We start from the raw sequence: 27,386 nt of genomic DNA, 5'->3' as shown, positions 1-27,386 counted from the left end.
CTTTGTATCAGTCTGGTACAAGACTGGTACAACTTATAGGAAACTGTATCAGACTGATACAGACCTCTATCAGAATTTTTGCTAGGGTATGTTTCTTTCTCCAAGGGAGATTTCGCCTCCCCTTTAGACCGATTGCAGGCTGCGCCAGTAACACTTCTACCGATTAGGCCTGCTGTATAAAAAATGGCAACGGCCACCTCATGAACAAAACGGGTCTGTCTTTTCAAGCCCATGGGGTGAACAATCAACCTCTTGGGAACGGCAATTCCTTTGCCCCGATGCACCTATAAAACAAGTCAAAGATGATGTGCACACATCAGTTTGTCAATGCACATTTTCTCATTAAAGCAAAGCAATATACCTTCAAGACAAAGCATACTAGAGTTTTATGATACCTCTCTGTCAGTGGGCACATAATTGATAAGCGGTGCAGCCTCCCTCACACTTGAGTGGGCTACTTCAGGGCTGTCCGTGTTCGCTGTGGTGGCTCCAGCGTGGCAGCACATAGTGGTGGCAAAGGTACAAGTCGTTTCTGTTTTTAGGCTTGCGGCTGCAACACACGCAAATGAGAACGTTCTTTGCTGCAATGAAAAAGTAGATTGTGCAGAAATAAAGTATATTGTACCCTTACCGTAATTACTCGAATCTAACGAGCACCTTTTTTTCGATTCAGCGAGTTCATAAATCGCATGCGCGTTAGAATCGAGTACGAAAAAAAATGAATACGGTTGTTCTATTGCCATAGGCATTCCGAAATGGCCGCCCCCTACGTGCGTCGGCATGGCGCGTCGGCCATTTCTGCCTATGTGTTTCCCATGTGCAGTACTTCGTACGTGTGCTGAGGAGTTTGTCATCTTGGTGTGCATTAGAATCGACGGCATGGAAGGGCAGAGTCCAAAAACTCGACGAGTGCACCACGGTGCCGCTTTTAAAAGAAAAGTCATCGCGTGTGCCGAAACGGGCGTAAATCGGGCTGCATCGCGGTCGTTCGGAGTTCCCAAAATGTGCGTGCAGGACCGGCGGAAACAAAAGCAGAAGATTCTCGACAGCAAAGCTTCACGCAAAGGCTTCAGTGGACCACAGCAGGGTCGGTTTCGGCAAATTAAAAAGCTGCTCAGCAAGTATGTGCTTCAGCAGCGAGCGGCACAGCGGCCCGTGATGACAGAACTGCTCCAGGTGCGGGCTATGCAATTAGTCTTGGAAAAAGGTCTGATGCAGAGCCAGTTCAAAGCGAGCAGGTGCTGGCTAACTAACCTTATGAAGAGGAAAGGCTTTTTCCTCCGAAGGGGAACATGCATATGCGAAAAGTTTTGCGGAGGAGTACGATGAAAAGCTTCCCAGTTTTCAAAGGTTCGTCCTAAACTTGCGACACAACAACGGCTACCTGCTTGGGCAAATCGGGAATGCCGATCAGACGCCTCTTTACTTCGACATGCCTGGCACCACAACTGTCGAGAAGAAGGGGGCGAAGCAAGTTCGCGTGCTGACATCGGTCCATGGTAAAACTACAGTGACAGAAATGCTCTGTTACACGTCAAATGGGCACAAGGTTCGCTGTACCTCATATTTAAATGAAAGACGCTCCCGAAAAAAGTAGTTTTTTCTAGTGGTGTGATCGTGTGCGCCAGCGAGAAAAATGGGTGCGCGTTGCAATCGATGTCTTACGTTTTTTTTTTTTCATCGTGGAAATTGGGTGCGTGTTACAATCGAGGGCGCGGTAGAATCTAGTTAATACGATAATTGTCATGATAGCATCCTAGGTGTGCATCGTCAAACAATATATATGATAAACATAGCATGCAGTTGAGATATGCAATTAAAGTGTAATGATACGTTGCATGTCACGTCTCGAAACCATGGTGGGATATAGGGAATGCCGTAGTGGAGGACTCAAGAAATTTTGATTAAGTGGTGTTCTTTTTAATATCCACCACACTATAAAAGTTGTAAAAGCACATTTACAAGTGATTAGAAAAACATGCATGCATTCTTGCCCCCCATGAGCTTACATTGCATTCTGCTTTTCAGCAAAATTGCATGCTATAGGAATAGGGCAACTTGCTGATGCATACAACCCTAGCAGCAGTGTGTTACAACAGCTTATAAAGAAAGGATAAACCTATTTGGAAATTTTTGCTGCGAAGGGCATTTTCCAGTAGGCTTAATCTTTCTAATACCTTTGTATTTTGAGCCCTCAGCATATATATTCACTTCTTTCAGAAGCTCTTTCTCTGTTCTTTTTTTCAGCATCAACAGGCCTTGCTGCTGCTTCTTAAAATGGTTACTGACGTGCTTTGTCTTCTGCTTAACAGTAGCTTGACGTCGTGTTTCTCACAAGTGCAGACAACCCAACACACAAATTCCACTGCTAGTTCCCAAGCACAAACAAGGCGTATATCCGCACAAGCAAAAATAATTTTAAACCAGTCAATTGTACAAAAAAATGTGACTAAGCTGCGCTCATACCACGATGGAATAAAATAAAAATAGCTCTTCAGCATACTGTAACTTTACCACCGCCTTCAATACGACGTTCCCGCGCCCGCGCAGTAGTGGAGCAGCGATGCTCTGATATATTCGCTAAGGGGGCGGGGAGTATATCGGTGCATTGGTGCTTTATTTGGGACACGGCACCACGTGCAGAGAAAAATTGTCTGTCGATTATAATTGCGCCGCAGTAGCACATCAGCCGCAATGTCAACAATAGCCACACTTGGCTGTTGGTAATAATAACGCTGCAAGTAGCATATCAGCTGTAGTGCATCAGCCGCAATGTCAACTATAGCCACACTTGGCTGTCGGTAATAATTACGCTGCAAGTAGCATATCAGCTGTAGTGTGACCAATTGCAACTTACTTTTTTAAACGACTCATTGTCCATTTCATTTGAAGTGCAGCTATTGGAGGAGTCGCAATCGGGTCTGCGAAATGGATGGTCGTTTTTTTTCTTGCATTCCTTGCATCATCCTCGGTATCTGAGAAAATATGACCAGTAAATAACTTCAGAATGACTGCTTTCTCCACTTTGTTTTCGTATTGGGAAAACAAGAGGCGCGGACTTACCGTAAAGCTTAATCACTTGAGCGTGGTAGTGGCCGCAGTGTGTGTTATCCTTTCAGAACACCGGGTACCACTTGTAAGGATCAAAATTGCCCGTATCCTTTGGATTGATGCAATTACATGCACTTACCTGGACTATTAATTTTTTAATTATCATCGCAGAGCCAAACATTTTGGAGAATTGTGAGTGTACAGGTGCGATACTGAGCAATTAAGAGACGCAACAATGTTCACATACACGACACACGCACCAAGGCCGCAACGAACTTGCTATTGATGACGATGGCAGTGCCATTGGTTAATCTCCCAAGTAGTTTATGCAACCACAAGTCCACGACTTCTTCCTCAACACAACGCAATTTAGTTTTTGAAAACAAAAATATTTATTTGCAAAACATTTACTTCATGTTTTTACAACTTTATATGGTTGTTTTTTTAGAGCTCACAGCAGATAATATATAAACAATGAACGCAGTTACTGTAAAATGGTGTCACTGTGCATAGCCTCCGAGATGGCAAACGTGCAATGACGGGTGTGCAGCGACAATTTTAGAGGTCATGCACTGTTTCGCCATATTCGCGTTGGTTAGGCTAGGTGACGTTAGCCGCTGCCCAGTTTAAAGGGTACAGCCATATCAATCCATTAATTCATCCATTCATCACATCATTATGGCTACAATCATCTAGCCATAATAGCAGTCAGCGACCACCATGGCGACGACCACCTTCCTCCGTGGCGACCACAGTACAATACACCTTAAGCACCCGAGGTGTTCTGTAGGGTCACTACCTCGCGCTGTGAACTCGCGGCACATGTTATAGTTTTCGGCAAAATCTGCGCCACATGCTCAACATTCAAGGCACAGCTAGCAGGTTGTGAATGTGAAGCCTTGGTCGATGTAATCGATCTTTACCCGTTCACTTATTATCAGTACCGCAGCCTCATTTTGCGTGGACACCATCAAGCGCGCTATTTGATGTTTGTGTCAAGTTCGATGAGAGAGGGATTGAAATCAACCCCAGCCTCGATCAAAAAGAAAAAAATGCTATTTGTAGCCTGGATCGCAATATGTAGTACCTCGGACAAGGAGCGGTGGAGGCGCAGTCGGCCAATAAAGCGGTGGAGGCGCAGTCGGTCAACCAGCTACATTCAGCAAGAGCATTCCTCAGTCTTTGCTGGTAATTGATGTTCTGGAGTAGCGGCATTCGACACGCGAAGTCTGAGTGATGCACGTGGTGACAGCAATGAAAATCCTGATCCCGACGACACTTACGGCTTCGAGGAAAACTCGCTCAGCGATTCCGACCGGACTGCAGATGCGGCTCGCGACAAAGTTGGCATGAGCGACAATGTTGGCATGAGCGACACTTTTTAAATGCAACAATGGCATGTATTTTACACTGGTGCATGTCAATAAACTGCCAGGCTCTGTGTGTGTGCTCATGTGTGTGGGGCTTACATCAAAACTATTCAAGAACACATCTCATATTGGTATTTGCTCAGAAACAGAGCAAAAAGTTGTGCTTTTGCCGAAGGATGTAGACAGTGTGTTTGCACATGAAAGTTGGATGTGTTTGCTATGTTGCTGATGTACCAAACTTGTTTAAAACTTGTGACATATTTAGCCAGTTTAATATGAGTTTAGCAAGGTAGGACAACTAAATGTTGGCTTGATCCTTTCTATTTGTTCTCTTCACAACTAAACTTATCTCATGGTAGGCAGTTTCTTGTGTGTGTGTGTGTGTGTGTGTGTGTGTTTTGCAGTCAAATGCTTTAGCCTTAATTAGTACATGCTTTTTGATTTATCAATCTTGTGCGGATTACAGGCAAGTATTAAACAGGTCTGTGCCACCGCTTGGGCTTTGTGAAAAGACACACCTGTGAATAACAGATGCTGCTATCAACATATCAGCCAAATCTTGCAGCTGCAAGTGGCTTTTTTCATATAAATGACTGTGCTCACTTCGAATTTTCGGATGCCTGTATGTGGTGTAAAACAACTGAAAGCATGCTATTGGCCTATAGCCAAAATAAATCAAGAGCAGCATTTTAATCGAATGTGCTTTTTGCCACAGTGTGCTGCCACATGCTGGCACTGCTGTCCAAAATATTCTAACATTGCATATTTACACTCACGTATGGGAATGGCTACACGAAAAAGCTACTGTGTTTCTTCAAGCATGCTCTAGCTCATAATGTGTGCTGACATATCGCACTTCTTTACTGCCATGCCTCCCTGTAGTTTTCAGCACAGCTTGTTGGGACCGAGGAGAAAAAAAAAGAAAGCGGTTGAAGTGCGCAATGAACCCCTCAACTTGCTTTGAAATATTTCTGGAAGTGAAATTTGCGAGGCATTAGATCTCATCTAGTACGGATTATGACACTTATGTAGTGGCTCGTCATTAAAGGCAAAGCACGATGTGGGAGAGACAGCTGGTGTTGGCTTGTCTTGTGAAAGGGAGAAACTGCAGCACCACCCGAGGCTTTCGAATCCATGTCATTTCGAGAAATTATTGTATCAGCATGCTCATTTCACAGTAGTGGACTGATTATCAAGTTATCTCCCTTGGAATGTTTACTGGCCCTATAACTTAAAATTTAGAAATTATGTTAATATTGCTCTGTGATGAGAAGTTTTGTTTGTATTGTTTCAAGTTATGTTTATACTATTACCTGATAAGTTTTGAATACCAGTATCTTGAAATTTCTAGATATCTTCTACCATTGTCATCATTAACTGTGTTGCTATCTGGCACCTGCAACCCCATTTGTACACAGAATAAAGTGTTCGTCTAGGCTGAAAGCTGCTTTGCATATTTAAAGCTCAGTTTGTCAAGTACGCACCACCATGAAACATTGTACATTTTATTCTACGCATCCAAAAGCTGTCAGCTGCACTCTTTGAGTCATCATAATATTTCACACAATGGTCGTCAAGTGTTCAATAGAAAACACTGATACACTAATATACATGCAGAAGTGACCAATCTCATATATGTGGGCAGTGTGTTCAAAAAAAGAGCTACTGTTGAAATGACAGTAATGCATCTTATGAAGATCCGATAAATGAACAAAAGACTAAAAGCCTATAGACTAATATATGCCATATAAATGACCAATCAAACTTATTAAAAAGCTGGTAGCACTGGTAAGGCTGTGTATTAGTCTGATATGAGACTGGTAGTACTGGTAAGAAAACGTATCAGGCTGATATGGATGTCTATAAGAACTGGTAAGACTTTGTATCAGTCTGGTAAAAGACTGGTACGACTTATAGGAAACTGTATCGGACTGATTCAGACCTCTATCAGAATTTTTGCTAGGGTTAATACACAAAAGTATGCTTGATGAACAGGCTCATTCTGTGAGCATCGGCCACTAACCACATTACGTGCCAGTAAAGCCCTTGGCCTCCATGTTAAACATCACAGGTATTTTTCAAAAATTTTTGTTTTGTTTTAATTATTGAGAAGGGCAAACAACTAAGGGAAATGCGTACTTTAAGAAAAAATGATTTGAAGCTTTCGCTACCACCTCGCCCATATTTTGCTTGTAGGCCATGCGCTTTTCTGTCACACTGTCCAGGCATTGGCCAATGATAACTGAAGCCGATGGGAGTCCAAGCTGTTTCCAATGATCGATCATCGGCCACTGCTGGTAGGGTTAGCCACTTGGCCACCCCGGCAGGGCCCTTCACCCTACTCCTCATCATTCGCTCCGTGAATATGCTGTGATTTTTTTCATATACATGGGCTTCTTTCAATTCGCACACTTTTCTATTGCGGAAGAGTGAGTAAGAGTTCGTCAAAAGAGACCAACTTCTTCAATAACTATAAAAAAAGAAAACATTGGGAAGAAGGTATCGAAGGCATGAAGAAATCATGACCAGCAGTGTATCGCTATTTGAAAAAGCAAACAGATCCACTAGCCCAGATCTCCAATACCTGCCAAAGGCTGGGGAAAGAATCGGAAGCTTGAGAGGAAGTTAACAACAACCTAATGAAGTGATGTGCATCACGGTCTAAAGTATCCAGTTGGTTCATGTTGCTCTGGTGTTGTTGGGACATGTTTATCGCTTGCATAGAAAGTGTACTAACATGCCAGCATTATCGAGAAACAGTGAATATTCATCAGGTAAGGAAATTAATTGCGTGGGATGTGGAGGTTAGGGACAAGGCAAAAGCAATGGGAGCTCGACAGGAGTGGTCTTGATCCGATAGTAGACATAGCATAGTTTATAATAATTATGGTGCAGATGATAATAAAAATGCTTCTGCCGTATAGAAGTGACAGGGTGGTAGCTTTGAAAACTGCACGCGTTTCGAGTACATGCACAGTACTTGGAATCGGCGATGGTGCATTCAGTGGCATTTGTACCAATAACTTCGAGTGAAAGCCTAACTGTTTGCCTATGTAGAGCAGTCATGTACTTAGGAAAACTTGCCAGTGACATTTTTAGTTGAGCAACAAACCTGTGTTTAATGAAAGCATTGCTCCTCGTCACCAAACTAAATGAATATTCTTATACCTTTGTAAAAAAATATAGCCAAATCTACGTCAAATAATTGCACATGGCCACATCACTGCAGATTGAGTTTATTTTCAAGTGGTCACACGAAATACTGTTTTTTTAATCATGCTTAGCTCTACACTGAATTTAGCTCTGTCATTTAGATTTGTGCACTGGCACGCACGAATAATACTGCTTTTCACCTGAGAGTTTTGAGTATAACAAAATTCAAATACTTCACCTGTGTCTGTGAAACATAAAAAATTCTTTGGAGCAAGTAGAATTAGCTGATGGAAGTCTTGAAATGGACGTCACAGGACATCGTTTTTAAGCTAAAAATTTACCAGTACCAAAGCACTGAAAAACCATGCTTGGTGAAAAAACGCTGATGCCTTCGATTCTAAAGGAAGTGCCAAACATTGTATGGTGCAAAAATTTTTCGGCAGGGAATTATGGAATGGGTGCAAGTGCAGCAATGCAAACAAATTCGAACGATAATTATGTGATGGCTTTTGCCTTCCAGTGAACTTGGACAATACCAGATCCTATAACTTTTTACAGTTCTTTTTCCCACTGATTTATTGGATTCGCTATGATTTGTATCGCAGGTACACCATCGCACAACCACAGCCCATTGCATGGCTCTGGCGTGTTTATAACGTGGCACCATGTGGGAAGCAGCAAGGCCAAGGCTAGTCCGGCCAAGGTAGTACGCGCGCTGTCGTCAGCCCTCCTGGTGATTGTGTGCGAGGCCTTCTGCCGTGTGTTCGTCGTGCTTCCTGCACGTGCCGTTTCTTGCCTAAGTCGCATCCCAAGCAGCCTGCGTCGCCTTTTCCTCTTCCAGCTGCTCGCCTGGATGGCCCTGTTTGCGCACTATGTCTACTTCACAGACTTCACGGGTGAGGTAATCCAATTGCACTTGATCCAAACTATCTCTCCTTTTCACTCTGTTCTTCTCATCTAATGAATATTTCCTTCTGTGCACTGTTATTGTCACGTGATTGTGAAGGTGAGCAAGTTTGCAGACACGGAGTTAAAAACAACCCACGAAACACAAGAAAAGCTAAAAAACTTCTAGTAAACGTCCAAAAAGGATAGTCCAAAAGTATATAAGAAGTCTTGTTGAGATGTTATTTAAACGTAAGCAGCTTGAAAACCTCCTGTAGCTGTGCTAACGTCACGTTATTATACGGCTAGAAAACTTCTAGCAAGAATTCTAAATAACATGTTTCTAGATTTTTTAGGGAACCTTTGTAAACGTTTACTATACTTATATTATTAGAAACCTTGTAAACTTCTTGCCAAGATTCTAAAAAGGCTTTTGCTAGATCTTTCAGCACCTTTTTTAGACATTTATTGTTCATGCCCATCAGCTTGTTGAGTGTTTCCTGTGGTTAATTTGTTGCATCATGTCAGCATTTTACAATCGGTGCATAGTTAGCGGTTCACTGTTGAAAGTGACAAGTATGGACAGCAATATAATTTGGAATGAAATTATTGCTGGCACTATTCTAACCACCAAAATTAGTGCCATATTTGTTGAAAGAATTAGTGACTGCCATCTGTCACTACGATAGTCTGTTTTGCTTGGAGACAAGACGGGTTTTTAAACGTCAGCTCATTATTGTTACTGGTGTTGCTTGGAATGCATCATACTGGACATCCAAAAGTAAATGCAAGATTTCAACAAATCTTGTAGCATACTTGTAACCTTTATTATACATAACGATGCCCACTTTGTCCCAAAACTTGCATGCTTTATAGTAACTGTAATAATACAAAGCAAGAGAGGGGCTGGCCAGATACTTGGTCCAGGAACCTGCACACATACAAAAGGCACAAACTGTTCTCTTTGAGCAGACTTCTATCAGTGTAACGAAAATTAGCGGGCTAGCTTAGCAAACACATTGACCCAGTAGTAAATATATGAAGGTGGACCATTTGTTACAGCCAAAAAGCAGCAGTCAAACAATTGATTTTTTTTCTTGACCAGTGCACCTAAATTTAGGTATGTTAGAGCCATGAGTAGTCAAAATTATTAGGTTTCACCACAAATCTGTGTTTAGCAATGAAATTGTGGTTTTGGGTACACCCCGAACTCTAATTCCATTCCAAAATACTCACACAAATTACACAGTGAAGTAAAAAATGCTATAGTATTTCAGAATGCTTTCTGTCAGTCATCATTAACAATGTCGACCATGGTAAGGTATTTGTGTAATATATCACAGATGGGTATGTATTGGCAACGTTGGGTATGATTAAGTATGACAGTAGAAAATCACTTGATTGTACTTATGCCATTAAATTCATGAAGACAATGAACCAAGGTTATAAAAACATTACAATAAAGTGTTCAGTCAATATTACAATGAAAATAAAACTATTGATCAGCTACAGTCTTATTGCAATGCAAAAAGTTCAATTTAGGTGACTAACCGCAGATTACACAAAAATTAAACATGACATAAATCCTTAGGAAACAGCACTGACACATTTAGAGACGTGCTTTGTGCTTGCAATAAAATTGAGCCCTAAGAAGAGAAAACTCCCTTTGCAGATAAGTTATGTGTCCAGGGGAACACAAAGTAAGACAATAATGCGGTCAGCTGCCAAATCAACTAAGAATACCGAAATTTTGGTGCCTACAATAAGTGGGTATGTTTGCATAGGAAAGTTTGTGGCGGTCGTGTTTCAACACACTCCTGTTTGGAAAAATTCTTCGAGCATGTCTATGCTCTGAGATATTCCACTCGGAAGTTTATTGTGCTTTTCACGATTATGCGTGCAAGGCAGTGAAGGTCAGCAAAACATTACTCCCTGGTGGGACGAGCAGTCAGTGCTTGCAGTCACTAGCTGGTAGTAAAAAGGTAACCATTATAATGCTTGTCTATATCGTCGACCCATGGTCAGATTATATGCGGCACTTCAGGGACTAAGTAGTAGCTGTGTGCTAGTGCTCACTGTCCTGCATGCATAATGAGGCAAGCCACAAGTAAACTTTCCAGTGGGATATCTGAGCACAGGCATGCCAGAATTCTTTGGACCTATGTAGAAATGTGACTGGCTCAAATTTTTATTACGTGCATGGCCACCAGCTGCAGTCACTAATAAGTTCATTATTGAATCTCATTCAAGGGCACGGCTGACAGTGATAATTATTGTTGCACATTGTGTTCCCCTGAACACTTAGCTAACTGCAAAGGTGGCTTTACATACACAACTTACAGCACTGACTATCCTAAAGAAAAACAAATGACTTAATATTGAACATCCCGAACATGCGAGCTACTTGAATACAGCAAACAGGTGCCTCAGTCAAGTTCCCTTTCCATAGGAAACAAAAGCCATGTGCAGCTGCTGTACATTCAGTAGCCAACTTTTCCACGAGCCACCATTGATGACAGCCTTGTCCGGAATTCTTTCACACTCAGTTCGTATGAGGTGCATGCATAGGCTGCGATGAAAACACCGAAAAAACAATTTAGTGGCATGAGTGACATGTGTCTCTCAGCGAAACTGAATTTGTCAGTATATTTAAAATGATTTGGAACAATGTGTCTTAAAACAAGCAGGATGTACACAAATTAGAGATGTTACAGGCAAAACTTTTTTGATGTTCTTGGCGAACACAGTTGCAACCTTACGAAAGAACATGGAATTTCCACATTGTAGGTGTGTCATACTTTAATTGCCCTAGTGCATAGTGCATTGAAAGGAAATTCAATGATACCACAACACATACATGATGGTATGCACTTTCATCAAGTATCCATTGCAGGTAACCTATAATATTGAATATGAATTTGATTTCAAATACAACTAATGCAGCTTTTTTCAGGCTGCTCACACAGGGACGATTATACCTATTGTGTCAGAAATTGGTGTCGCTAAATTACTATTGTGTGCTACCAAATTATAGTCATCAGTTTCAATTATTCTGGTCGGTTAAAATGGCAGTACTGCTCACTCAGCAGCACAGGCTGTCTAATGAAAAAAAAAAACCTAAGAGGCACCCAGCTTGAGCCATACACCATCCTATTAAAGCATGCAAGCTTCTGCTACAATATCCGGGAACCAGAATCTTGGAAGCTATGGACCCCAATTTAGCAATAGGATTTGATGAAACTGATTTCTGAATTCGTATAAGTCGTTCAGTGCCAATAGCTTGAAAACTTGCAATCTATATCTATTATTCTCAAATAAATACGGTGTCCAACTTTACATTTTAACAGCAATACGTGCATGACTTATGCATGCTTACTGTGATTTATAACATTATGACGAGTTTTGAGTGAGAAATAAAATATTCATTCTGCACATACCACAGATTTCGTCAACATCTGTAGCGCATGCCTAGAAAGTTTATTTTATCCAGTATACTGTTAAGCTTCTCATTAACCAGAAAATTTTATTGGAGGTTGTGCTATAAACTATTCCTAATGTTCATACACATAAAAGTGTTTAGCAAAGTTTCAAAAGCAAGGTTGGGCGATGTGCATAAAATATTTAATAAACCAAAACAAAATACAAAATAGTGGAAACAAGCAGAATAATATCGATGGGGCTCGAACGCATGGACTAATGACTGAATTGGTGCGCAAACAGTAAGGTACAGCAATATGGCCACATTTAGCCATGAAATATATTCGTTCTAAAATACAGGTCAGGGTAAACTGATGGCTTAAAATGCACGGATTCAGGCCGCATGAGGCAACCTATGTTGCTGGTGTATACTGAAGGTGGGAATTTTACTAAACAAGCTGCATGAACATATAAATGTAACTGCAAACTTTGTGAGCACTACCTAAGAGGATGCAACACGCTGCACAAGAGCACGCATCAACTCGAGTATCACGGTAGTTTATGAAAACGCGGGTCGGCGCGGCTGCACACACTGGCATACTTCGTCCACTTGCAAGAAAAACACTTCTCTGGTAGTAGTCATAACGTATAACGATACTGTTGCTATTTAAAATGGAACGTACAGCAGATGAAACTGCCAAAGACACGTTCACTTCAATAGTGCACAATATGAACAGGTTCACGTGCCCTAGGCATAATCAACGCCTTGAGCTAACAAACGCCCAAGAATTAACAAACAAAAATAGTGCTCACTCGTGAGCAGGGCCCCCCTCCAACACCACTTCCGACAGGGGCGGACAGTCATCACAACTCTTATCGAATCTGCCGCCGAATTCCCGCTGCGCATGCATGCTTCATACTCCACACAAAAGGAAAAACTTGTCCAGGCTTGACTTTGCACAACTTTGCTTTTACACTGCTGAAGTACTACAGAAAAGCTGGGTCCCCACATAAACAAAAGCTCACTTATAGTGCACATGGTACGATAAAGGTGGTGAACACAGTGATAACGAAGCGCTGACAGCAGCAACGTGGTACATACCTGGCGAGTGCTCCGCGATACGAACCCACATGTCTTCGCTTGAGTATAGCGCATCTTCGTAATCAGCAGCACTGGCAGAGTGCGAAACACGAACACAAAGTGCAAGCACATTTTTAATTACAAGAGAAATCGACTCAAACTCGCTCCTTCGAGAGGCGACTGAGCAGTGGGTAAACACGTCCAGACAAGTAAAATTGTTCTAGCCATGCAGGCGCACACCGTATTTGCCAATCTTAATTTGCAGATGCTGTCTAGAGATTTTATTACATTCAAATACGTAAAAATATATAAAAATATACGCTTCATAAATATGTAAAGCTAATATTATTTTGATTTAAAAACAAAAAGAAACGTAGAAAACACCCTGCATATATTGCATGGACAATCGAGACCTCATCCGCGAATTCTACCAAAGGTTCTAGAAAATAACTTTTAGTAAATGTTTTGAAAAAGACTTCTTGTAAAGAACGTCTTCTAAAAAACTTCCTGTGAAAAACGTTTATTTAACGTCACATAATATATATTGAGATGTTCGCATACCTTTCTAGTCATTTCGAGAAGTTTATACGACGTTTCGTGTTTCTTGGGAAGATGCTTGATTGGAAGAGCTTGAGTCCGGAAACGAAAAACTCGATAGAAGGAACTCAAGCTGCATACAGACAGCGGCGAGCATGGGTGTCGGTCGTCGGCAACCTGCCTCTCAATATGGCACAAATTTTGTTTTATAATTATGATTTAGAAAATTCTGGCTCGCGTCAGAACCAGAATAGACTCGACTACAGGTGTTGTGCACGCAATGTCATCAGAATAGTAAAAAGCAATCGACGATTTTCTGACGTTTAGTAGCGCAGCTCGCACGGGGCAGTGGTGGCAACCTTGAGGGTGAAACCCCATCTCATCGAAATATGCGCACATGGCAATGTAAAAACATGGCAGTGTTTTTTGAATGGTAATTCTTTTTTGCTCAATAGATTATAAGCTGCTCAATAGATTATCTACATAGGTCGGTGAGGCGATTCTCTCGGATCGATGCGCGAGTGTGAGCAAATCCGGCTGAGCAATATTTTAGTGAGTTTAAGTCTGAGTGTGTGCAGCTATGGAAAATTTTGGGAAGTTCGAGTCCAAATGAATCGAAATCTCAAGGTATATTTATTCAGTTTGCCTGAGTGAGTTAGACTTTCGTTTGCTGATCTAAGCTTGTCCGGCATCACGAAATTGTGCTGAAATGATGTGGGAATTATCAAAGCTCATCAAAAACAAGGCTTGCTAGTCGAGGTGGTTTCTCACTATCGAAATGGACAGCCCATTGTGTGCTTTTTTTAAGTCGCAATAAGCATCTTTTTGTACCGCTCAGGTTTTCATACACCTTGCTGATTTTTGAACAGTGAGCCGAAAGTGTAAGTGCCTTTGCAACATAAGAATATAGCAATGACATAGCACTTTCGATACAGTCTACTGAAGGCATGGCTTGTCACGTATTCCATGCCAGAAATGGAATACTTAATTTACCAGCCTATCTTTTGCTCTGAAAAATGAAACATCGTAATATTTTTCGTTGCCCCATTTTGCAATTCACGTAGACTGTTCGCATGAGCTAATATTGGGTTGAGCTGTTAATAACTTCTCGCGTGTGCCCGCAAGTGCTCCTCTGAGAATCTCTCCTAACCTCTTTCAAGTCTCGAGTTGGCTTGGCCCGTGTGCTCTGTTCATATGGCACGTAAAGCTGCTTGCCTTGCAGTGCTTTGGTCAGTCCACTTCATGCGCAGTGACATAGTCTGATATGTCCATCGCCGTTCATTGAACGCCGATTCACAGGTTCAATTAAGTGCAATGCAAAAAAAGCACAGTCTGCATAGTCGTCGATGTAGTGGCCCACACAAGGTACAATGATGATCGGGTCATTTTGCGTGTGACACGCTGAGAAATCGAGAGAAAGCTTGCATGCATGGTACGTGTGTTTGAGTGTACCTGTGTGGTGTGGGGGGGCGGAGGTGGCCTGAGGTTGAACATGCGGAATTAGGATCAGGGTGAGGTTAGCGCAGCGGGGCGGGAGTGGAGGGAAGACGTTTTTTCTTAACGTCGTGTATTGTGGCATCATCTGCTCTGCAAATATGTTGAAGGGACACTGAAGAGAAACAGTGAGTTGTTTTAGATTGATAAACTACACTCCAAAAACCCTAATGTCATAACTTTCACTGTTGTGTAAGTTCATTATTAGCGGAGAAAATGAAGATTAAATTTTCATTTTTAAAATTGTGACGTGAGAAATTCAAAAATGTATTTTCAGATTTTCACAACATTGGCTCGATGAAATTTTCTGAGACTTCGTATTTGGGCTAAGTTGATGATACTCACACTATAATGTACTTCAATAATATCAATTAGAAGCTACATGGGACTCAGTAGGCGCCTTCAAAAATTGATGTCACAGCGTTTGGTGCAGAAATCTCAAGGTAACGTCTCAACATGCAGTTCCTTTTTGCGTGTTTTCTGGCTTACCAAGTGTCATGTAGCGGTAAGAGTGACGTTTTCGGGAATGTGAAATTGTGATTGACTAATACGTGAAAAAGTATTTTGATCTTCACTGTGCCTTTAAAAATGACGTGCGCTACCTATCTTGCAAGTAATTTGTGGTAGCCCCTGGGCTTTACAAGAACAGCTGCCTGTCGGTAGCGTCGTGCCATAACAGCCATTATTACCGCATGTCCTTGCATCTATAGCACAGCGGCTTGTGTTATTTCGAAAAGAGAATGAACACCATACATTTTCTCAATTTTCTTGCCAACCTCAATCCCACCAGCGCTGAGAAACCTAGTGTAGCCTGTCTTTGAGAGGCATGTATGCCTGTGTGCGTAAACACTGTGCTTGTCAACTTAGTTATTACGATAACACGTACTAGAACTTGTTGTGTCAGTAAGGGCACAGACGTTTGCACAGATGTTAAATGTATTGCCATTGCCATTACAGCTTGATCGGTCGGCTTAAAATGTGGCCTATATTTATTTTGCCGGACACATGTTAATGAATTGCTATGTCAAGAATAACATGATGCTGTGTGCATATGAAACTAAGTACAAGGCATACGTCACACGTTGGAACACGAATGACATGCATGACACGGGTGTTATGAATAACGAAGACTTGTTTGGTGTATGATAATGTTAACACTCTCTTGAGATTTTAAGCGCTTATCGAAAACAATCTTCCTGTGCCATGCACCTGAAGTAGCCATAGGAATGACGTATCTGGCAGTGGACTCCTCAAGGGAGATTGGCTGACTCTAAATTAAAAAAGCAAACAAAAAAGCAAGAATAATACTTTGTTGCGTCAGTATACGGTACATGTTTGACATTTCACTAAGGGGCATATTCTTTTCGTCCAGGTGGTTTATCATGGAAGGCCCGAAGAGACTGCCAGTAATGACGACCGTTCCCGCTATGATCGTGGTGTTCGAGCTGGCTCTTGGGGACTGCTAGTCAACTGCATTGCCTGTAAGTCACTTCTTTTGTACACATAAAGAGTGGACCATGAGTTTAATATTGATGAAAGGCAGTGCCTGAAGTACAAACAATCTAGGATAGTAATGCCTAGAGGTTTAATTGAGTATATAAGCAGCTAGTGTAATATTTTCTTGCAACTGCAAAGAAAGCAAAGCAACGAGACTTGAATAATTCCCCAGGGACCTGAGTTCAAGCTCCCATAGTGCGACTTTTTGTGTAAAAATGTATAAGAGATCAGTGACGTCTCAATAACTCATAGCTAAATGACGATTGCCGCTTTCTGACATTTTTAGTCAGTTTTCCACCTCTGTTGATGAGCTACAGAAGAAAAAGTAAGCCTAAATATATAAGTCAGAGCTTGATATATTTCCCACTGTTTCAATGCTAGCAGCCAGGTTTCGGTCTTGAAATGGTTTTTGTTCTATCACTGACCACGTATGCAACGTCACATTGTAGGTGTCTATCGTATTGCCACGTTCCATTTCCCAAGTTTTTGTTATCGTCCCAAAACACCACACCATTCTCAGCGCGAACCCCGCCTGCAGTTTTCGAGAAGGTTCCGGACTGTAGTAGATCATTTCGATAAGATCACGCCCACTGTGCGAACGGTACAAATTGTTCTGGAACCTACGCCACCGCCAGCGATAACGCTAGAACATTCGACGGCAAGAGTATAAATGCCGACGCGCTTCGCCGCTTGTCAGTTGTTGATCGAAGGCCGACGCTCCGTTCGCCGCTATCAGTCCGAGACTGCTATCTGTGCGAGACTGCTGCTGTAATTGGACTTTCCGTTTACCGGGCACAGGTTCGCCCGAATAAACAGTTAAATCCCAACACGAAGTCTCCTGTCTTCGGCCACGTCACGACCCCGTGACAGTATAGTTGGTTCTTTTCTGTTTCTGTCGCAGCATCCGCGTACTCCCTGACCATCCAGTGGCGAGTGACGAGTCGTTTCGGCCAGCGATTCGGCCTACTGCTTGGCATGGGCACATTCGCCGCCGCCATGCCCGGCCTGCTCCTATTCACCGACTTGGCCAGCATGCTCTCACTGTCTGCCATGACGGGCATCGCGACTGCGGCCCTAGACTCCATTCCATACGCGCTCGCTTGCCTCTACTGCGAGAACAGTCAGGTAAGAAAGGGCCTGCAACAATAGGGCTTGCGTGCAAGAGTGCTGTGAACCTTGGGAAAAAAATGTTTTTGTCCTTGTTGGTGCAGCATGTTCGGGGACTTCAGCGCATCATTAAAGTGACAAATACGGGACATTTAGTAACACACATGCACATAAATGCACGAGGGCTTATTTTGAACCGTGATTCCTCGGAAACCGGACCTTTGAATAGTATGTGCATGAAAAGTGTGCACACTCAGGCATGTGCAAATATGGAGGAATCAAAGAATGAGAATTCTTTTCTGCATAATGATAATGATCGCACGCTGACACATTCCTGGCTTTGCTCTTGTATGGTAGCCGATTTTATGATGAATCGCCCGTTTTTATCTTCCTGCTCCCGCACAACCGAGTTCTTGTGATGCTGTCAGATCATGCTTCTCCTTGAGTACACGTTGATTGTTCGCATGAGCTCTTTCTTGCTCATTATAAGTCTATGTAAACTATAATCGTATGTGCAGTGTTAATTAATTTTTTAAAGCACTATGTACGGACCGATGTTGTTGAACTGGGCATTATACAGAATATGACTATTTCGGTGACGCCAACCACGGCGTCAAAAACTCGGAGAGTGTTTATAAAGTGCTATCGCCATAGAATCACTGCACGACAGATGATTCGCAAGGAGTCTGTACACAAACCTCCCACTGCCATTCGTATTCTTGTTCTTCTAGAAGCCAAAGCACTTTTTCAAGTGCTCGAAATCGAGCGAAGCCTTCATTTCTAGTTTTTTTTAAAAATAAAACCGGAATCACAAAACGTGATCATGAGCATGACCAGAAAACTATGGCACCAGTTTTCTGCGTGCTTAATTTAACACTCAGGTTCTACTAAAACACTTCTTGTAGCCGATAAGCTTCTTATTCGACCAAAGGCTCACTCTAGTTCACTGTTGTTCAATGAGTGGCTCTTTATGCTCGCTTATGATAACATGACTTTACCAATAAATATCATAACATTAACTTTATTTTTCCTAAAGACCCCTCCAGGTGAATTACATAAAAGGTGGGTTAACATACAAAATAGTTTCTATTGCCACAAGTATTTATCCTAAAAAATTGGCGCATAATTGATAAAAAAATGATGTTGGGCATTCAGTGGTGACAACACCATGAGGAAGGCTGTTCCAGTCTTTCGCTGTCCGTACAAGAAAGTACATAGAAGAGGTGGTCGTCTTAATCCAGTGCTGGGCAACTTGAAGTGAATAATAAGTGCAGGGAAATATGCGGGCCGATGAAATGATGTATGGATGACAAAGCGTGTTGTGAAAAAACTTATGAAAAAGGCTGAGACTAGAGATGCTGCAGCAGATATCAAGGCTAGAAATAGATGATTCTTTTTTGAGCAACGATACACTGGTCTTGTATGAGTATGAACAATGAATGAACCTGATGGCACGGCTTTGAACTGCCTCGAGTTAGTCTATCAGATAGGCTTGGTGTGGGCTCCAGACTGCAGATGCATTTTCTAATTCAGACTGGATAAGGGAATTGTAGGCTTGTAGCTTGACCTTTTTAGGTGGGTGTTAGAGGTGACGTTTCAGGAAACCCAGGGATTTGTCCGCTGATGATATTATGTTAGAAATGTGCGCGCGCCAGTTCAGATCATTGCATATGATGACACTGAGATGCTTGTATGACTGCACGTGTTCAAGGTTAATGCTAGCAATTACTTAAGGGGGGACGTGGCAAGTAAAACTAATTTTTTTATTAATGTACTGTTTGTGATGAAATTTGGTGTGTGTATGTGGATGATTGTGAGGATTCCAAATATGAAAACCGTTTTCAAATACCTCTTGTACTTTTTGAGTTACAAGCATAATTATACTAATTAATGCTCTTCGCACTTAAAGAGATAATTATTGCTAAATGAAATTATTTTTTCATATTATTATGTTCCCAAAGCATCAACTTGTGCAAAGAAGCTATTAGTTGATTTTTCTAGTTCTTGTAACCATAAATAAAATTTCCAAAACATGGATGTTGTTTTGCGCACACATCGCAGTAATTATAAAATGTGTTCTAAAAATTTTAAATGATGAGTAAGAAGAGAGGTAAAGCTTTATTGCACTGCTAAAGGCCTCCTGAGCCTAGTGCAAAAAACGGAACGACTCTATCAGTCTTTGTTAAAAAATGACAGATGTTCTAGCGAAGGCACATAGGCGAAAATCAAGAGTTGAGAAAACTGACTTTGAAAGTTCACTCTTGTTTGGAAGTTCACAACATGCCTAAAACACTCAGAATCCTCCTGGGCAGTAATCCTGAGATGCTGTGGCCTTGGCCTCTGTAGAGCGCAACCCAGTTTTGCGCTTCTTTGTCGTGGAACAATGCGTCTTTTGAGCCCTCTTCACCCTTTTGGCATCCTTTTCGGCTGCTCGCCGCAAAGAGCAGTCTCCTGGATTGAAGCCCAGTTGAGCAGTGATCTCTTGCAGCGCACTCTTGCAGCCACCATTGAAACGGCAGACTGCATCTGCAACTGCACTTTCCACACTTCGAAGGGAGGCGAACTGGCTCTTGGACTGGAGTGACCAAATGAGGCTGTTCATACTCTCCACAGCGTTCTGGGTTTTTCCCTGCGCACACCTTTCAAGGAGCTCTTTGTTCGAGAGGCGCTTGTAGATTGGCAGCAGTGCCACTCGCACGTGAGGGGGCAGTTTATGTTTGTGAGGCGGCAGCGGCTCTCCCTTGGCCAATGCCTGATTGTGCGGGCACCAGGAGTCAGTCCCACTTGGGCACAGGTCGTGGTGTGGATCCTGGTCTGTGGATGTTACATGGTAATAAGTGGCCATGATGGCCCTCTCCATGCCAGGAACATCGTTGGGGTGGCTCTTAATGGCCCAGCCATAATAATTCGTCAACTTCTTTATAAGGCCCTGCGTCAGCCGGCCTTTGCCACCCATGCTCAGTCCTCGGCCTTTGGATTTGTGCTCATCAAGAAGGTTGCGCAAGGAAGTGCCCATTCTTTTTTTCACATGGTTCACACACTCCTGTTTCTTAATCAACATGTAGCCATACACCTTGTCTTGCGTGAGGGCAAGGTACGTACGGCTGTTACCGTCGCAGAGCACATTGATGTATCGAAGCTTGTACTTGGTAAACGATCTTTCAAACATGATCCTCGCTGCTTCTACTTCCATTTGGCCTGCATTAGCATCGGTGTTCTTTTGGCACTGTGGCTTGTGTTTCTCAAGCCACTCCTCATAGTTGTCGTCACCAGGCTTGAGACCAACAGCACAGCCTTGGCAGTAGTTGGACAGGACACAGTGGTCCAAGACCAAGCCTGTGTACAGCTCGATTACACAGCCCACGCCAATATGACTTCTGTGCCCCCTCGTCATCCACGTGCCGTCGTAAATGACGTCAATGTTGCCTGGCACTCCTCCTAGGTCCTTGTAAATGTCATGCACCTTCTGTGCACTTTCTGCTTCAATGCGGGTGGCAGCTGATGTGGTGGCAGGGTGGCTGTACTTCCTTTGCAGTCTCTGGTAGGACTTGTGGTGCAGTGCTCGATGCGAAATGTCCATCGCAGAAAAAATGTCATTTATGGCAGATTGTTTTCTGCCAACTGACTGCACAGCCCTCAAAGCACGCACGTTTACCTCAAAGGGGTTCGTTTTTTGTTGCCCGGAGCACCTCGGGGACGACCACGCACTGTTCACTATGCCACAATTGTCACAAAAAAGTTCCATCCTCGCCGCGAGTCCAAGGCAGTGCGTAGTCTCGAGGCGTATCGACCCTTCGTCGCACTTGTTGCACTTTACTGACGAAAGCAGACCGTTCAGCATCTTCTTATTTACAATGAAGAATGTGGAGTCCTTACCGCCGTCATTTTCGTCGCAGCCTTCGTTCAGAAGCTCGAGCTTCCGCTTTGAAGCGGATTTCGATGCTACGGCATCCAAAACATCCCGCCTTGTCTGCGCCCGCTGCGCGATTTCTTCACTGCTCGGAATCTGGGCCGAAACTCGCGATAGAATGTTCGACGCGCGCACGCCCGGAGTTGCAACGGCTGCCGACGCGGTGCCACCGCAATCGGGTTCGCGAGAGCGTCCATCACGGTCGACGGCATCCGGCGGTCTGACATACGACGATGTGGCACCTTCCACACTCTCGGCCTCACAACAATCAGCGAAGGGTCTGAGTAGAGGCTCCGTGACGCTCGAAGAGCATGCTCCGTCCGGAACTGCGACTGGGACGGCAGCCGCAGTCGTCTGCCCTTTGTTCCAAGCTTTCCGACGCTTGCCGTACTTGTGGACGCTCCGGAACTTTTTTTGCGACAACATAGCACCGCAGTATGAGCAAGCACTCAGAAGAGACCACCGATGTAAACAAAGCTTGGTAAAAAAAGCACGCGAACTATCACAAAAACAGCCAACTGGCAAAAAACGAAGCGCACGCCGGATGATTCTCGACTCGGCGGCCGCAGATGCGCTCGCGCTTCCAAGGTTGCCAAGGTGCGCGGCGCAGCTTTGACCAGTAAGAGGTCGCGCCTGCTACCACGTGACCCGCGCAGCCAATTGCCGTTCTTCGTTTTCGTTTTTTTACTTGCTCCTCGCGCTTTTATTTTCACTTGGCGAAATACGAGACCGCGACCATCGGGAAGCCGGCTTTCTCCTCTTTCCAAAGCTACCAAAATGGCGGCCCACGGTCAACAACTTGGCGCGTTTGTGCGGCGTGAACAACACCGTTTCAGGGGCTTTTTTTTCGCACTTTTCGGCGACTAGCCTCGGCAAAAACACTATTTGCGGGATTTGCAGCGCACGTTTCGCTGTAATATTTTAGAACAAGGAAGTTGAAGGTCTGAAGATTACGAAAAAAAATAAATCAGAAAATCGCATATTTTGAACAAAATCGGCACTTTACTTGCCGCGCCCCCCCTTAAGTGAACAGAAAGGGGTTGTGGCAGCGGTGAAATGAAATGATCTTGCATTTGTTGGGATTAACTTTTATCAAAATTACTTAACATGTCCAGACAGATGATACACACTGAATGCCCACCAGCCACTGGTGGGTGTTCTTTCGGATACAGGCTATCAGTCCTTTTGTTTAGATTTATTACAAAATCAACTTGACCACAAGCATAGTTTTATTATTATTCATTCTCTAGAAGTTCATAAAGACAACCTTTTTGTCACATTGATATCTCAGTGTCTCATTTCAGCCACCCTATATTATTTCATCTTGTTTTATTTTTCATCTTTTCATTTTTGAAGGAGTATTTCAAGGGATCTCGGTACACGCCCGGTGTGGGACAGTGCCTAGCACTGCTGGCCACGGCTGAGTACTTGTCCCAAGTGATCCTCACGCCCCTCATGGGCTGCATCTTTTCGGCGACCCACACCGTGGCGTCTTACGTCGCCGTTGCCGTAGTGTGTGCTCTCGCGTCATGCTATGCATCCACGTTCATCGCATGTCCCTCTCCGAAGGACACCTCATGACGTCAGGAGCAATCAATTATGGCCACAAGAGCAGAAGGAACCGGGCCCGTCGCTCAGCCAGTGCCCCTGTCTCTACAGAAAGGCATCGACAGCTGCGCCGCACTACGAACAGCCCAGTGCTGACATCCTGTGTGTTGACCACTGACTCGAGACTGCACCAGAAGATGGGAAACAAGCAACCTTGGCGTCGAGTTCTCAGTGCGCTTGTGCTCTTCCCGCGTGCTGTGCTCTATCTAGCCGTCCATTGGCAAAACTTTTGCACCCACCCGCTCGAGATCATGCAGCCGTTGCAGACAATATATGGTGTGTGACACACAAATTAGTCTCATGGCCCAACGAAAGTGTCTGAATAACAGCGATAATTTTTCCAACAATGCTCAATATATGGATAGTAGCAAAGCCTAGTATCAAGACGTGCAATGTTCAGTGAAAGATTTGTTGCTGTTGGCATCGCATGTGACATTATTTTGTGCAACATGCATTTGCCATATTGGCCCAATGAAGGTGTGTTGAGGAACAATGCATGTTATTTCCAAAAATGCTCAACGTCCAATCAGCATTAATATGACACATTCCTTATGAAATTTTTCGAACTGACTTCTTAGTGGATATTGTATTCTCTAGCAACCTGAGCTTCCACTTTCTTCCGATCGTATTTTGCTACAGATGCAAATGCAGTGCTCAAAAACGGAGACCCTGGGTATAAGTCTGTCTTCTGACAGCAGGAAGTCGTTGTGTGTATGCTGGATGACGACTGAAAAACGCTCATAACAGATCATATGAATGTCTTTACAACTGAAGCTGTCTCAAGCAGCGGTACTCAAAACAGGACAATGACGTTCTTGTCGGTTTACTATTACGCCCTCATGTTGAACTTTGATGCTGGAACCAGTCTTAGCTTGGAATGGACCAATAACGCTGAATACCATTTGCCTTCACATCACCATATATATTGCTTTGTCATCATCAGATGGCATTTTTCTTCTCTTGCATCGAGCCACGATGGCCTGAAAGTGCTCACTCTGTTATGGCCTCTGAACATTGCTTGTTGTTTCTTTTTAATATTAGTGTCAGCAGCATACTTTGGAAACAATAATCTAGAGTTTTTTCGAACTGGTGTGACAGTTTGAAGGTGACTACATCTCTGCTTTGCGAAGGGCAAAAGATCAGAAACACACCCTGTGACATACTTGATAAATATTGTGTTGCAGATTTTCTTATATGTTCAGATTGCATTGAGTATCGAGTTCGTGCATACAACGTAGAGCGGCTTAGCACCAGACGGCACATAAGCATAACCATGAACATTTTTGTGGCTGCGACTGTTGTGCGCTTCTCTAGCTACTCAAATATAAAACCGAAATAAAGGTTTTGTATAGACGGCGTTCTGCATTTAGATGCTCCTACACAAATATTTGCTTGAAGTATTGAACAGGCTTCAGGCAAGAAGTGTCTGTGATATTTGCCACTAGCTACCAAGCCTGCTGTGCTCTTCGGCATCATATTCTCTTTCTTGTAATTTTCCTTTGCAAATATTTTGTCGAAGAAAGCCTTTTAGCAGGCTTTCAATGTTATTTTTATTTCAGTGTTTTCGGTTAGATGTTTAAGATATACCAATGTGTGTGAAACTAAGTGCTCAACTGTATTTCTTGGTAAACACCAATAAAAAGGTACGCGGATGAACATGCGTAAAGTGACATCGTGCGTGAACATTTTTTTCACACAGCTCTTGGTAAGTTGCGAATTTCAGCTCCGGTTGGTGGAACAATATGAGAATTTCCTTGATCGAGCTGTTGTGAGTACATAATTACATCTCTAAACGTTAACTTTACTTCCGAAGGAGGCGGAAATGTTGTAGACCCGTGTGCTCAGACTTGGTTGCACCTTAAAGAGCCCCAGGTGGTCAAAATTTCCCGAGCCCTCCACTACGGCGTCTCTGATAATCATATGGTGGTTTTGGGACGTTAAGCCACATATATCAATATATCAATACGCTTCAACTTTACTTATGATCTGCACTTTGTCATGAATTCATTAAAGTCGTACTCGTAGTATAACTCTCATCACATGTCTAAAGAATGTAATCTGCCTATGTCCTTGCATGACTAATATTCTCGCACAGAACTTGAGAACAAAATTTGACAGGCGAAATGGAGTTGACCTGAGGTAGACTTTTTTGACAACGTAGTGAACACCAATGGAACAGAGATATATCATAGTCGGTAACATCATAAGAGCAAAGGTATGAGATAATGAAGGCAACAGAAAATTTTGATAGCCTACCACTCTAAGAATTGGCAGATCCCACGAACGGTGGGAATCGATTATATGCAAAGCACGAATGAGGAAGGTTGTCACTTCAAAGTAAGCAAAAGCTTAAGAGGCAGAGGTAAAGTATGTCGTACACGACATTTTTGTCATGGTTATCATGTTTTGACGTGTTTTTACCTTCATCTATTCACGTCATCTGATACCAAGTTTGATATATGTTGAGCTAGGGAAACAGCCGCGGGCGCATTATGAGCGTAGTAAGTTGTCATGTTTTTACATGACACGCATGTCATGGTTATGCTTGAAACAGTCATATATTTTCGCATCTATCGACGTCATGTAACACCAAAGTTCGTATATGTGGAGCTTGCAAAACGGCCGCGAGCGCATGATGAGCGTTGCATGTAGCCATGTTATTACATGAGACGCATCTCAAGATTAGCATACTTGCATCAGTCACCTACCTTTGTCAGTCATTCTCGTTCTGCTATAACGAATTTGGTATATGCGAAGCTAGCGAAATGGCCGTGATTGCATCATTAGCGTAGTAGGTTGTCATGCTTTTACATGACACGCGTGTCATGGTTATTATGTTTGAACCAGTAATATATCTTCGTCATCCATTGATGTCACGTAACACCAAAGTTCGTATATGTGGGGCTTGTGAAACGGGCGCGAGCGCATGACGACCGTGGCATGCAGTCATGTTGTTACATGAGTAGAGAGGAAGAAGAGTATGTGCCGCAGTGGGTCACGCCTTTAGCAAGAGGAGCCAAGCGCGAGCGTTTGCCCCGATTGCTGTGATTCCAGAGTCCGTTGCTGCCGCCCGCTTTCCGCATCAATAGACCTACTGTGCAAGTGCTACTTGTGCCAATAAACCCCGTTTCAGAGTGGTGGAGGTGCTGGGTATGCAGACGTTGAAGAGTCGGAAAGAATGTTAAGGTGCGGAAAGCGGGCGGCAGCAACGGACTCGGGAATCACAGCAATCGGGGCAAACGCTCGCGCTTGGCTCCTCTTGCTAAAGGCGTGACCCACTGCGGCACATACTCTTCTTCCTCTCTACACATGAGTCAAGATTAGCATACTTGCATCAGTCACTTACCTTTGTCATCCATGCACGTTCTGTAGTACCGAATTCGGTATATGCGAAGCTAGCGCAATGACCGCGAGCGCATCATTAGCGTACGTGGCATGTAGTCAAGTTGTTACATGACACGCATGTCGTGATTTTCATGTTAGGGTCTGTCGCTTCTGTTTGCCATGCAGTCATGTCATGCCATAACAGTTTTGCAACATGTCATGTGAACGAAACCTCCGCAAGAGCAACAAGACCATGAAATATAAATAATGACATTCATGACGTACAAGTCATGACTTTGATGTTATAATTAGCTGCTTATGCTCGTTATGCAGTCATGTTACGCAACACCAATTTTGGTATTGATACCAATATTCAAACGGCCAGGAGAGCTAAAAGTCTTAGATGGCTAGATAGATAGATTCGCATTTAAAAAGAAAAAAAAAAAACGCACCGGCTAAATTAGCTCGACTATGCCACGATATATGTTGCTTGAGCTAAGAAGAGACAGACGTGCGAATGAACGGACGGAATAGAGAGCGAGTCAAGTGCCAGGCCACTATTGACACGTCACTCCAGAAGCTTGCAAGTTTTCTCCGGCGTGACGGTGTGCGCGGTGTGACGTCACTGCTCCTCGGGCATGCGCAGCACGGTTCTCGATAAGCCACTGAAAAGTGGTCAACCTCGGCTGGTGTAGCTTACACGAAAAAATTGTGTGTGACTCCTTTCGTGTAGCCTTGACTTCCCACCTGTATGACTGTCTTGAGACACGTACCGGCCTTGTGGGTCAAGAGCGTTAACGTTTATCCAATTAGAGTGTAATTATCTTCAAAAAAGGCTTATTGCCGGGCTCCTTTTGAAAGGGTCTTATAGGTCGCCAACTAAAAGTCTCAAAAATTATTTTTTCGAGAGTGTGTATATGATATGGCCGGAAAATCAAAAAAAGAGAAAAGA

General features: G+C 43.2%; 1 protein-coding gene across 6 annotated transcripts in view; it reads left to right on the top strand.

Annotated features, from left to right (window-relative positions):
* Positions 1-27,386, top strand: part of LOC119170756 (solute carrier family 45 member 3) — a 269,172-nt gene that overhangs the window by 212,049 nt on the left and 29,737 nt on the right. For 4 of the 6 annotated variants that reach the window (XM_075886766.1, XM_037422009.2, XM_075886768.1 and 1 more), the window contains exons 6-9: positions 8,180-8,475; positions 16,361-16,469; positions 17,387-17,610; positions 22,859-24,780. In XM_075886766.1, the coding sequence (XP_075742881.1) occupies positions 8,180-8,475; positions 16,361-16,469; positions 17,387-17,610; positions 22,859-23,083 (854 nt within the window). In that variant the 3' untranslated portion in view covers positions 23,084-24,780. Of the gene's footprint in view, positions 1-8,179; positions 8,476-16,360; positions 16,470-17,386; positions 17,611-22,858; positions 24,781-27,386 lie in introns of those variants that run through there. The other 2 variants (XM_075886769.1, XM_075886770.1) reach the window with 2 other exon arrangements.

This window comes from Rhipicephalus microplus, chromosome 2 (genome assembly GCF_043290135.1).
Source record: "Rhipicephalus microplus isolate Deutch F79 chromosome 2, USDA_Rmic, whole genome shotgun sequence".
NCBI classification, from domain to species: Eukaryota; Metazoa; Arthropoda; class Arachnida; order Ixodida; family Ixodidae; genus Rhipicephalus; species Rhipicephalus microplus.
Note: the sequence above shows the minus strand (reverse complement) of the source record. Positions and strands in the feature narration are given on the sequence as shown.